Source organism: Cervus canadensis, chromosome X (genome assembly GCF_019320065.1).
Source record: "Cervus canadensis isolate Bull #8, Minnesota chromosome X, ASM1932006v1, whole genome shotgun sequence".
Lineage (NCBI taxonomy): Eukaryota > Metazoa > Chordata > Mammalia > Artiodactyla > Cervidae > Cervus > Cervus canadensis.
Genome location: NC_057419.1, coordinates 20316024 through 20330416, shown reverse-complemented (window position 1 = coordinate 20330416; position 14393 = coordinate 20316024). Strand labels below are relative to the sequence as shown.

At 39.8% G+C, this 14393-nt stretch overlaps 1 protein-coding gene across 3 annotated transcripts in view; it reads right to left on the bottom strand.

The window, feature by feature from the left end:
• REPS2 (RALBP1 associated Eps domain containing 2) overlaps positions 1–14393 on the bottom strand; it is a 258187-nt gene that overhangs the window by 103491 nt on the left and 140303 nt on the right. For 2 of the 3 annotated variants that reach the window (XM_043459392.1, XM_043459393.1), the window contains exons 10-13: positions 10053–10122; positions 8517–8570; positions 3988–4033; positions 683–819 (exon numbers count right to left, since the gene is read on the bottom strand). In XM_043459392.1, the coding sequence (XP_043315327.1) occupies positions 683–819; positions 3988–4033; positions 8517–8570; positions 10053–10122 (307 nt within the window). The remainder of the gene's footprint in view (positions 1–682; positions 820–3987; positions 4034–8516; positions 8571–10052; positions 10123–14393) is intronic. The other variant, XM_043459394.1, reaches the window with a different exon arrangement.

Genomic DNA, 14393 nt, shown 5'->3' with positions numbered 1-14393 from the left:
TCCCTTGAAGGTACAGCTCCCACTGGCACTTCCACCGTCTCCCCAGGAGGATAGCCCCTTTTCACAGGGTGCCAGGGGAGTGGACATGACCCCAGTCCCCCTGCCCCAGCTGTACAGCAGCTGACTTGAGCAAGTCCCATCCCCAGAAGCTCCAGAGCAGCCCACCTGAAGGAGCCCTTGCCTTAGACACCTACACCAAACACTTAACCATCGGTCACTTAGAAAGCAGAGCCCCCCTTAGCATTAACACTTGGAGGACACAGGATCTTCACCAAAAGGATAAAATGCAGAAAATTCTGGCCAGGCAATAATCACCAAGACCTTTCACAGAACAGCATAAGCATCTGAGGAAACAACAGATGGCAATCCTGGACACAAATTACCATGATGCAAAGAACAAGACCCTGGCCAAACATTCAGTGGGCTGTCTGGGGATGAAGCATTTTAATCCTCTGGGTACAGAATTCTGTAATTCCTGGTCCATTGTGAATGTAGGCAAGGCTCCAGACACACAATATCTATGTGCCTAGAAGGGCCTTCCTACCTAAGGACACCCCAGCCACGTGAAGGCCAGTTGGGCCTGGTCTGCTCATTCTCTGGACCCACAGAGACCTCTGTGGCGACACCCATCCACTGACTCCAACAGGAAAGGGAAGGGCTGGCGTGCAGAAGGGCACTTCACCTGGCACACTGGGCTGGAAGACTTTATTCAGATCCAAGGAGGAGGCTCTGGAATGGGTTTTCTGTGGCCGCGGTGGCGGGGTGGGAGGGTCCTCGCCCCTTTTCATGGCCTCTTCTATGGAGGTGCTAGAGTAAGATCTGCAGCAAAATAAGGGAAGGTCAGAAGGGAAACAGCAAAGCTTCATTCTCTGAAGTTGGGCTGAAATGGAAAATACCCACAAAAGTCTAAGTGACTGCTAAGGCCTGTGAAGCTCCCAGAGAGGCCATGTCCCTGCTGCCCCCTCAATGCCACACCAGCTGCAAAAGCACCCAACCCCCACCCGAGTCACAACCTTTTTTAACCTCTTTGCTCTTATTACACCTTAGACCTAAACTTAGCCAAGAGGAAACACTTTCTGTAAAATCAAATCCATTTTGATTGGAATTATTAATAACAATAACATGTCAATGCATCTGGTTAGGTACATCCATATTTTAATAGAAGGGCTTCACGGTATTAACTGACCACAGAACCTGACTCCTGTTTACATGTAAATGTGGTAACAGGCACATATGGAACTGGGACAGATAAGCTGAGAAGAAGAATCAAATGTTCAATGGAATATGCCACAAATGAAATTCAGGAAAGGAAAACACACATCAATCAGATTGAGGGGCCTTGGGTGTCTTATCATGAGAAACACAGGTTTGGGGAAAATTTCAAAGCAAAAGCATCCTCTTAACCTTCTCTCTTGCTCCATCTGTAACAAGGCAGGAGCTAACTAGGCAATTTCTGAGATTATAATTCCAATTAATGGCATTTAATGAAAAAGAAACTTGGTAAGTTAGCAACTTACATACCTTTCATTCAAACTCCAATCTCAGTTTCTAAATTCCATTTTTAAAATGCTTTGACACTGTCTATGAGCCAGGGAAGAAACCTCTGGACAGGAGCAGGTAAACTATTTAGTAGAGTCCTGCTTATTTTCTAAATTAATTCAACTAAGTACATTAGTCTATTGCTGAGGACTATGTCGATGAGTTCCCAATATGGTTTTCTAAGAAGTGCATATATACATCTTATGTCTGTTCAATTCAGCTTCTGAGCTAACTTCATGCCAAAGAAGAAAATGACCTTTGAGTCAGATGTGTCCTAGAGACAAATTAGCCTCAGGAAATTGCCTTGATATTTAGCTATTACAGTAGCACTCAGGAAATTAGAATCTATTCATTACTTTTAAGAAACTTCAGTTCTTGGTAAAGCTAGCTTTGACATAGCAAGTTCTTATTTTCCTGATTAACTTCCTCAAAGCTTCTATGCAGTCCAGAGTTTTACTCATCATGCAAGGTTGCAATCTTTAATAAAGCCACCATAATGACATGTGATATACTCTTGCAGTGATCCTTGTAACACAACTTGCAAGACACGCAAGGCAAAGGCAGGCAAGAACTAACAGGAAGCGTGCTCTGATCCTTTCAAGCAGAATAAAAGAGAATCCACAGAAAAGGGCAACAAAGTTTTCAAATGGGAATTCCTGATTAAAAAAGGAAATTAGGGACCCTAGCTAGAAAGAACTTTCAATGCCAGATATAGCTCTAGTGACATTTTTCACTCAAGAAAGACAAAATGTGGTATGTATAAATTGTGTGCAGGTATATATACACACATATACATATACTTGAGCACACAATCTCATACTACGTATCTTATTTCATTTAACTTCCATATATAACCTGTGTATTTATATTTTTATACAGAGAGGTAAATGAATATTCGATAAGTGATACTGTAAAACTATGAATGCAGCCAATTAAAATATGAATGTGCAGGGACTCAACAAAATAATGAATGTAGCAGTATTAGAAGGGTGATTTCCCTTCCCCTTACATTTCTAAAAAGTTTTGTTATTCTAAAAAGGAGGGTTCAAATAATTTGATTCTCACGGTCTCAGTAAACCGTGGGTGTAGTGAAAATAACAACATCCAAATTAAACCAAGAGGACAATCCCTGAAAGAATCATATATAAAATTTAGGCAAAATAGTAATAATAGAATGTGTGATTGAGATTTTGTCATTTCACTTGCTTTGAGAGACACAGAGGAAGCTAGCAGAATAAAAAAAACTATGAGGGTCGATTTCTGCCATTCAGAGAAGTATTTGTCTACTATGAAGGCAGACAAATGTTACTACTCCTACATCCTAGAGCCAGTACAGAGTAATTTGTAAAAGATCCCTTCATCCTTTAAAAACAGGATGAGTAGATGTGGTGGCCATAGAGAGAAACAGGGACTATACCCTTTTTTTCTACCAAAAATTACTGTACCTGTTGTTTTAACAAATATGAACATACGTTCATATTTGTTAAATGTATCTATTACTTGTACACATTTGCTTTAACAAATATGAACACAGGTATCTGTACCTTCTATAAACAAGGAAGCAAAACTCTAACTTGGAAAATCCAGATATAAAAGATAAACTAAGGTGTAATTCTTTGACTTACAAGGAGACCAGAATTCCTTAAATGGCAGTATTTCAAGCATACAAAATACGATCATATTTAAATTCACCTTCTCAGGAACACATCTAGTAGCCAAAGGAGGGGAAAAAGTCATTGAGAGCCAAAGCAAAACTTGGAAAACACACAAGCAGCATCCCATCTCCCACTGCAGTCTACTGGTGAACAATAATCTCAACACCATGTCCCCTCCTTGAGGTTCTAGGAGTTCTATCAGCATCTCTGTATTCCTCTTCACTCCTCCTATCTACTATCTGATGACTCTCCCTTTGCTTCTAACCTCTCCTGACTCAGCAAATATGAAGCTGAAAAGAGACTCTAACAGGATGAAACAATCCACAAACACTGCTTACCTGCAGTTTTGAGCTCACTGAAATCGCCAGAGCATTTTCATTCCCTACTCTAGATTTTATACTCAGACTTCTTATTTTTTGGTGTTCACCTTGTCATGACAGGACATTTCAGTGTTAGTTACCTTTTAGCCATATTTCTCTCTTTCCAAAGGTACTTTCCCACTATTCGTTATCATCCTGCAGCAACTGGGCCATGTCACATGGCCCCCTTCTTCATGTCAGCTTGCCAAAGAGCTGCAGTGCCTCTTCCAGCACCAGTAAACACAGAAACTAAGAGCCTCCCCAGCAGCATTGCGGGCTCCAGTCAGGCCCCTAGAGACAGTGAACTCACCTACAGCCTAAGTGTCAAACTGAAGGGAAGAGGGGATCGCGGGCTAGGTTTTTGTTGGGAGATTTACTTCTAGTCAGGGAGAGGGCACAAAGGGCATTAAAGCAGAAAGTTAAACAAACACTACCTGGATCTTGGTCTTGCTTTGAGACTGTTGGAATCCTTAGGAGTGGCTGAAACAAAGATTATTTGCTGTTTGCTTGGGTTTCATGTCTGCAGTTAAACAGGTTTATAAGCAGCACCTGGGCTAGTACAGAACACATCAACAGTAAACGTGAGGTACAAATATCCCTGTGGAAAACCTGACCACTTCCACATGTTTGTGATTCCATAATTTTATTTCTAAAGCTAAAGGCACAATTCACAGGAAAGAAAAAGCAACATATTTTTCCTTTCATCAGAGCACTAGCCACAAAGCCATTTTTAAATCAAAGCTGGCTAATGAAGAAATTCCAGTCTAAAAAGACAACTCCCTCAAGAGGTTATCTATTTATACAATGATGGGTTCAGACTTGAGGGTTTCTTGGTCTATCATGATAGTCAAGTATTAAATAATAACAGATTTTGAACCAGTCTTCCCTGAAGGCTAGGAAGAAATCTATCAGGCTACATATTTTTAAGGTTTTCTTAAAATACACCACCAGGACAGCATGACCACAAGAAATCAAAGCTCCCACAATTAAGCTGAAATGAACTATGCAGTTTTTCCCATAAGAAAATATTTTTGTGTTTCAAATTATACAGAGAGTATTATGGAATATATTTTGTCAACCAGACAACTTTTCCTTCCCCAATTTAAATCATAAACTAGCTTGCTCACTACCAACACACATGAAGCCTACTTTCCCATCGTAAGTTGTTGGGAATAATGAGAAAGAAAATGTTTCACTGCATGATGTCATCCTCTTTTACATTACTCCAAAGATAAAAACCTTCCTTGGTGGGAAGCATGCTGGATTTCTGACGATCATTAAGTGAAAGTGTTAGTCGCTCAGTCATGTCCGACTCTTTGCAACCCCATGAACTGTAGCCCACCAGGCTCCTTTGTCTATGGGATTCTCCAGGCAAGAATACTGGAGTGGGTAGCCATTTCCTTCCCCAGGAGATCTTCCCAATCCAGATATTGAACCCACGTCAATTGCATTGCAGGCAGATTCTTTAGCACTGAGCTCCCAGGGAGCCCTTAAAGTCCTTAGGTTAGCTAAGCAGGGCAGAAATGGGGAACTGAGATGCTACCTCAGCACGAAGCAAACCAGGAACAACGTTCCCTTCGCGTGGTCAGCTGCAGAAGACATGCGTTCCTGCCAAGCACAGCACCCTGGCTTCTCGGAGTGAGGACACAGCCACCTTGGGACTATAAACCACCGGAAGGCTGCCAGAGCCCCAAGAAGCATGGGAGGCTGAGCAGTGTGAACCTGCCTTGCTGGATCTCGTGCACCCACAGTGGCACCTGCCCGAGGACAGACAACCACCCCTCCTTCTCCAGGCCCCTGGGCGGCAAAGGATAGTGGCCCAAGAGAGCCTCTCCTCCAGCCCAGCAAGCTGCCCGGGAGCTGGGCCAACAGTGGGACTCCATTCACCATGGCTGGCTCTGGCCCCACTGCTTCCCAGAAATGTGTGAGTCAGAGAAGTCTGCTGCTGCTAAGTCGCTTCAGTCGTGTCTGACTCTTAGCGACCCCATGGACTGCAGCCTACCAGGCTCCTCCATCCATGGGATTTGCCAGGCAAGAGTACTGGAGTGGGTTGCCACTGCCTTCTCTGTCAGAGAAGTCTAGGTCATGTTAAAAGACTATTCCCCAAACCAGACCATGGTAACTTGTTAATTCCTTTGTTCACTGCCACTATCTGTCTTTATGCTGGGGTGTGGATGGGTGTGGAAGGAGCAGGAATCCTCTTGGTAATAGACAGGCAGACAGATGGGGTGAGGGGGGTGGCTGAGGGTTAGAGACTAGGCCAACTCCTCCTGGCTGTGACATTCACTAGCTGTGATTTCTCTGAACCTCAGTCTCCTCACCTACAGAATGAAGAGAATAAAAATGAAGCCCCTTTCTCACACGGAGAGATAAGAAGGTGAAAGCACTTTAAAAACTAAATGTGTTCTAGAATTGCAAAATATTACTCTTGTACAGTGCCCTTAATTTTTTAAGCTTAGAAATTTGGTTTCAAAATTTAGTTTCTTCTAAGACAGCAAAGGAGATACAGGTGGGTGCAGGGAATGGAAGGAGAGAAATGCTCTGCTGCTTAAGACCATCAGGGTGGCAACTACAAGAAACACCAACAGCAGGCTGAAGGCTACAGTGTGAGGACAAGCAGATCCAACACCCTTGGCATGATGTGGAGACACACAGAAAAAGGTGGCCGTGGTGCAGAGTGGCCTGGTTAATTAGGCTGGAATGTGACATTAGCTAAGAAATCCATCAGATTCTACTACTATACATACACTCAGCAATTATAAGGGTAAGAGCCTAAGAGAAAAATCACATACCAAGGAATACCCCACTCCCTGATGATACAGTCCCATCCCATCTATAAGCCACAACATTCTCTTCACTGCCATTACTATTATCATGGTTATCACCACCCTCTGCGGAAGGAAGGGCGGAAGTGGGAAATGAGATCCCAGGCAGGGCTGGGGAGTCCTAACAGGCTCCAGATCAGAAAAAGCTGGAGAACACAATTCTAGTTAAGTCTTCCATCAGCTTCCAAGCCCCTGAAAATCGGACTCAGCATTTGGAGCATGTGAACACCTGAAAAAATGGTGAGGGCAGGCTGTGTCAGAATCCAAGCAGAAGACCACGGGCAAATCATAGCTTCTCACTGAGCTGGGCAGAGAGAAGAAGAATGACAATTTCTTAGAACACCCCAGGCACGTCACCCTTCCAGGAAACAGAAACAGGACAGGAAGGCAAGCCTAAAGTTTAATTCTCCAAAAGACAGCAACTCAACCAAGGTGAACTGCTAACATGGTATGGAAAGCCTCCAGAATTAGAAACTACCACCTTGATACTCCTGTCTTTCACTAAGAATCCAAACGTTCCCTGGATATTAAATAAGCTTTCAGATGAGGTATTCCCTCATAGCCACTCCAGAAAGAGTAGCAAAGAACAAATCAGAAACCACACAGCATGCTCCCAGGCAGAATGTGAAACAAATTCAGATATACTTTACATACTGTGGCACATATATCCTGATAGGCTCTGGCTGGTGATGGATGTCATGCCCTATTCAATGAAGAAAGGTTGAAAATGACATCCAAAACTCCTGCCCCAGAGAACATGGAATGCTCATGGAAATAAACAGGAAGAGTTATAAGCCAAAAAGGTTGTTGGAGAAGCACAATTTAACTCTCCAAATTTAAATAGCATTTATTAATACCATAACAAGAAGTTTACAAAAACTGGGACATATCCACTTCATTTCCAAAAATTAGAGTTTGAAGGAACCTATGTCAGGTGATTGTGCTACACAAATAGAGCGTTTCCCCCATGATGAAGGAACTTGAATCAGTTCCAAAAACCAAAACACAACTTGAAAATTCCTACCATTTTTGGAGTCACAGTTAATTTACAGTCTTAACTTCCTATTTCTTAACATTGCTTTTGAGAGGTAGTGGTTCCCCAAATAGGCTGAACACTAGAATCCCCCAGGGGGTTGTCTGAAAATACAGATTCCTAGGCCTAATCACTGTAATCAATCATATATTCTCATTCATATTCATTCTCTCTTCCTCCATCTCCCTCTTCCTCTCTCCCTCGCTCCCCATTCCTTTCTCTATCTCTACCCCTCTCTCTTTTAAACCTTAAATGAACTTGGTGTTTGGGAAATATACTACTAAGCCTTGATAAATATTGATTCCTTTGTTCTAACTTTAACAAATAAAGCCTGGATGATAGCTAGCTAACTGAAACAAAAATGATTTGATTATTAAATATAGAAAGAGAAAACAATAAATGAGAAAGGAGCAACTTCTTTCATGTCCCTATAACCAGAGCTACAAACATCCCTAGCCAGTATGTTCTAAACTAGGTTCATCTTGGTTCAATGACAGCTCCATCAAGAAAGCTAAGGACACAGGCCCAGTCATCATGGTTCACAGTCCTGACTCTCCAAAAACCTGGGCAAACGCAACTTTTATTTCTCTCCATGGAATCTACTCCGTGTATAAGCACATTTACCTGCTTTCCTGGTGCTGAAGTATAATGAAAATATTTGAGATTTTTATTTTGGAAATGGAAAGCTTCACCTATGAGCCTCCCGTTGATCCACTCCATCAGCTCCTTACTCTACAGAGAAATCACAATGGCTTATTGAAATCTTCCCAAATTAAAGTCTTCTCAACTTTACACTTAGTGACAATGGGACTCTCAATTCAAACTGAGAGATCCTTTCAGTGAAAACTATATTTAGAACTTACAAAGAAACCACCCTCTTCTCACACCTAAGAAGAGCGAAGGAATAAAAAAGAAACCAAAAGGTTTCCTTAGTATAAAACACACAGCAAATATTTGGAAAGAAATGTGTGTGTGTGTGTGTGTGTGTGTGTGTGTGTGTGTGTAAAATCACAAATGTGCCAGTCTTCTCATTGAAACTACAGGGCTGTTTTATTTTTTTAAGAAATAATTACATTTAAAATATATTAAATCGGTTTTCTCCTACCTGAATCCTCAGACATGTCCTTTGGTAAGGCTTCATCAGTAGCACTCTTCAAAGCTAGCAGTGTTTTGTTTTTAAAGAACAAGAGAGAGAAAAGAAGAGAAAAGAAAAAAAATTATATCTAAAGCATGTCACATTAAAACAAAGAATTCCAAGTTATCACTTAATGAAAACAGTGTTCTATATACCTATAAGTTGCTATAGCACTTACTAAAACAATAAAAGCCTCCTAGGGTATGATAATGGACTCTATTCCTACAGAGAATAAAGACATATTTTCAGTGTTCCAGAGAGAGTGCCACCAGTGGCTTGGGAGAGTATTACCAGGAAATATCAAAATTCCCCATTTTTTCCCAAGCAAAGACATCAGGATCTCTCTGGGAGTGACAGCCAGGCTTCAGGATTTTTAGAGCTTGCCAGGTTATTCCAATGGGCATTTATGGCTAAGTTCCACTAGTAAACAGAGTTATCAAAGTACTTGCTGCTATAGATAATGTCCAGGTCTGCCTGCCCCTCCTGCTCAAACACTGAAATAGAGAGCATGCAATTATTGTAATTGTTTCCCTGTTGGCTCAGTGAAGAATCCGCCTACAATGCAGGAGACCTGGATTTGATCCCTGGGTCAGGAAGATCCCCTGGAGAAGGAAATGGCAACTTACTCCAGTATTCCTGCCTAGGAAATCCCATGGACAGAGGAGCCTGGTGGGCTACAGTCCAATAGAAGGGATACTGGCTTGAGAATTAGAAAATCTTGGTTCTTACCGCTGCTCTTTTTCTTACTGAGTAAATGATTCATACTGCCTGAACTTGAGTTTACGCATCTATATATTTTAGGCGATAAAATATATCAGCCTTCATTCAATTTCGTGAGGACTGAATAATGCAGTGCATAAGGAAGGACTCGATCGATTATAAAGCATTATAATAGAAGCATGGGAGGAAGTAGGGTGTTCTTCCTTCTCTTCTAGACAGTGCCAAGCCAAGTCATCCCTGTGCTTGATGCTAGCTGTAACAAGCAACACTGTGCTGCAATGCTCTCATCCACCCACTAAGATAAGGAAATTGTTGCTGGGCTCCACGTCACAGCCCAACACCCACAAAGTCACAGAGAATAAAGCCCAGGGACAGAAACTCTCCCTCCAGAAGGTAACTTCCTCGACGGTTAGATCTGTGTGCAAATGTACATTTATATTGATATTCTGGGATCACACCTGCCAACACAAGATGTTATGTTCTCAAACCATTCAGCTTCCAGTCATTTCCTAATCAGTACGGCCAGATTCCAATATAAGGTGTCAGAGTAGCCTGAGGATCAGCTGTAAGTACAGGGTCGTAACTGAAGTGCTTTGGACACTCAAGCTTATTACTGCTTTATGAACTATAGTTCGGTGACAACAACTGAACAACTTAATTCATCCAAATGTGTTCATATACTGAGAACAGTCCTCATACACTCTAGAAACCAGCCATTCCAAGAGAAGTAGATAAAAAAATACACAAAAAATGTTCCTAAAGGAAGAAAACTCATTCTTTACATACCTTGTTTGTCATCACCAGTCACATCTTGGGTAGGGACAGGAAAGTCGGCCATGTCTTTAATAGACAGCTTCTTGGAAAAGAAAAGAAAATTAATAATATGGGTTGGAATGAAAATGAAGTGACGTGCATATATGATGAAAATGTTTTTAAAAGCTGTATATTTTAAAAAAAAAAAAAGCTGTATATTTTGCCAATATTTCTGTCTTCCATAAACCTTGACATTTAATATCTTCTTTTAGGTTTCTATTGAGGTATAAGTTAATTTGCATTGAAAAATTTTATATACACAGAGGAAAAATATAATGATTTAGGCTGAGGTCTATGTATAGAACATACATTGTATCTGAATCTGGTATGGGATTCAGCCAGAGTCATAGAGCATTTGCCCATAACTTCAGTCTAGAACAAACCTAGGCTCTAGCTATTTTCTCACAAGCAGCAAGAGGTTCTGACAAGTAGTCCCATCATGTGGGTATTTGCCAGAATCTCTTATGCAGAGGGTGCTCAAACCTGATTCAAATAGCCTCCCTGTCATGAAATAAGAGAATTTTACTGGTGTGCAGAAGAAAACTTTCTGCTAACTCATTTAAGGGAGATGTTTCCACTTATACTAAGATGAACACCCAAATTGATCACATGCTGATTAGTTTAAAAATCTGTGTAAAACCTACTTACTATAATTTCTTATAAACGCTTAATTAATGGACTCTGTCTTAATGGACTCTGTCCTCTGATAAGATTAAAGGATAATATATTCATATTTGGTATATATATATAAACAAATTATAGAAAGCTATATAAAAACTGAAGGGTGATTGGGTACATGGGGATAGGGATAAGAGGAAGACTTGTCACTATAAGCCTTTTGGTATTCTTTTTATTTTAAATATATTCAAAGAATCAAATAAAGATAAATTTTAAAACTTAAAGTAGGATAAATTCCTGGAGTTATCTGGTGCTCCTAAAGGTTAATTGGTTTACCTCTCAGAATCAGAACAGCCCAAGAGAGATAAGCAATACTTCTGTTTTCAAACTGTTTCAAAGAACGGAGTTACAATACTGCCTGGTGGTAATCTGACCTAGGGTTTAAGAATGCTCAGACAAGTCATTCTTGGCATCACAATGAAGCCTCCAGATCTAATTTAGAACACAGAATGTATCTCAGCCAAATGTATCTCAACCATGCCCTTCTTTCATTTTCTTGTCCCAACTGGATTATAAACCAGATCCTTAACAAAACAAAATAATTTAAGAGTAGAAAAAAACAGATAAAAAGAAATCCAAAAGAACACCACTTAAAGGAATTTAAAAAGTCTAAATAAATGGAAATACATTCTGTGTTCATGGGTCAAAAGACTTAATACTGTTAAAATGGTGATACTCCCAAAATTCATCTACAGAAATTGAAGCAATCCTTTTATTTATTTTTTTTTTGCAGAATTTGACCAGCTGGCCCTAAATTTCATATAAAAATGCAAGGGACCCAAAATAGCAAAAATATTCTTGAAAAAGAACAACAGAGCAAAAACTCACAGGAATCAAGACAGTATAGTACTCACATAATGACAGACATATAGATCAATGGAACTGAATTGAGAATCCATAAATAAACCCTTACATTTGTGGTCAACTGATTTTCAACAAGGGTACAAAACAATTGAGTAGGGGAGAAATTGTCTATTCAATAAATGATGCTGAGACAACTTGATATCCATATACAAAAGAATGAAGTTGAACCTCTTCTTCACAATCTCTATAAAAATTAACTTAAAATGGATCACAAACCTAAATGTAAGACCTAAAACTATAAAACCCTTAGAAGAAAACATAGGAATAAATCTTCAAGATTTTGTATTAGGCAATGGTTTCTTAGACATGACACCAAAAGCACAGGTAAAAAAAGAAAAAAATTAGATAAATTCTACTTCACCAAAATAAAAAACATTTGTGCTACAAAGGATACTATCAAAAAAGAGGAGAAAAACAAAGAAAAATACTTGCAAATTATGTATTTAATAAGAAACTTACATCTAGAATATATAAAGAACACTTAAAACTCAAACAACCCAGTTTATAAATGGACAAGAGATAAGAATAGATATTTCACCAAAGAAGACATACAAATGGCTAATAAGCACACAAAAAGATGCTTAATATCAGTAGTCATTAGGAAATTCAAATAAAAACCACAGTGAGATACTTCTTTATTCCCACTAGGATGGCTAAAATCAAAGAGAGATAATAAACAAAGTTAACAAGGATATGGGGAAACTGGACCCCTCATACATCGCTGGTAGAGGAATGTAAAATGGTATAGCTGCTTTGGAAAGTAGTTTGCTAGTTCCTCAAAAAGTATAACACAAGGTATAATGTGATCCAATTAATTTACTCCTCAGTTTATACCCAAGAGAAGTGAAAACATGTGTGCACACAAAAACTTGTACATGGATATTCATAGCAGCATTTTTTCTAACAGCCCAAAAGTGGAAGCAACCCAAATTTCCATCAGCTAAAAAATGGAGAAACAAAATGTGTTCTATCCATACAATGGAATATTATTCAGCAATGAAAAGGAATAAAGCACTGATACATGCTACACTGCGAATGAACTTTAAAATATTATAAAAAGTGATCTTATCACAAGAAAAAAAATATTCTTTCCTAATTCTTTAATGGTGTCTCTATGTGAGATGATGGATGTTCACTAAAGTTATTGTGATGATCATTTCAAAATGTGCGTAGTCAAATCATTTGGCTATAGACCTTAAACTTATCCAGCTGTATACATCAACTATGGAAGCAGTGACAGATTTTATTTTCTTGGGCTCCAAAATCACCATGGACGTGGACTACAGCAATGAAATTCAAAGATGCTTGTTCCTTGGAAGGCAAGCCATGAGAAACCTAGAGAGCATATTAAAAACCAGAGACATCACTTTGCTGACAAAGGTCCATATAGTCAAATATATCAACTATATCTCAAAAATAGAAGACCAAAGAACAAACATTATACTAAATGAAAGAAGCCTGTCACAAAAGACCACATGTTATATGTTTCTATTTATATGAAATGTCCAGAATAGGCAAATTCCAGAGACAGAAAATAGCTTAGTGATTACTAGAGGCTGGGGCAAGAGGAGAAGAGCTGACGACTGCTAATGGGTACAGGTTTTCTTTCTGGAGTGATGAAGATGTTCTAAAATTAGACTACAGTGACAGTTGCACAACTGTCAATATACTCAAAACCATTGAATTGTATACCTTAGCTGAATGTGGTATGTGAATTATATCTCAATAAGCCTGTTTACAAAAAAAGCAATTCAGTAACCTAAGAAACATGGCTAAAGACACATATACTTGAAATTGTAATCTTTACTCCTTGATGGAAATAAGTACATGGTACAGCTCTGCTGTCTTCTAAAAAAGATGTACTGCTGAGCAAACTTCTCAAGACCTGAATCAGCTATAGCTCCATTCACAACAAACACCTGCATGGAGTCATCCCTCACAGGGCTGCTGGTACCAAGTTCTATTTAAACTCCAAGCATGAGGACTTCCCTGGTGTTCCAGTGGTTAGGACTCAAAGCTTTCACTGCCAGGGACCTGGGTTCAATCCCTAGTCAGGGAACTAAGATCCCACAAAACATGCAGCACAGCCAAAAATAAAATAAACTTCAAGCATGCATTCCTGTGTTTCAAATATCTCCAGTTCCAGATTTGACAGCCATCTGTATATCTGGCCCTTTCCTTTTAAACAGATGATAAGTGAGTACAATAGTAGTCATGTATGGATGTGAGAGTTGGACTATAAAGAAAGCTGAGCACTGAAGAATTGATGCTTTTGAACTGTGGTGTTGGAGAAGACTCTTGAGAGTCCCTTGGACTGCAAGGAGATCCAACCAGTCCATCCTAAAGATCAGTCCTGGGTGTTCAATGGAAGGACTGATGTTGAAGCTGAGACTCCAACACTTTGGCCACCTGATGCAAAGAGCTGACTCATATGAAAAGACCCTGATGCAGGGAAAGATTGAGGGCAGGAGAAGGGGACGACAGAGGATGAGATGGTTGGATGGCATCACTGACTCGATGGATATGAGTTTGGGCAAACTCCGGGAGTTGGTAATGGACAGGGAGGTCTGGCGTGCTTCAGTCCATGGGGTCACAAAGAGTCAGACACGACTGAGTGACTGAACTGAACTGAAGTGAGTAAATGGGGAAAAGCAACATGAGTCAGTAATTAATTTCTCAAAAAAAAAAAAAAAAAAAAAAAAACAAACCCAGCATTATTTGTCTCTGTTGGAAAGGCGAAGACTATATGATACCATAGCAAGATGGAACAAA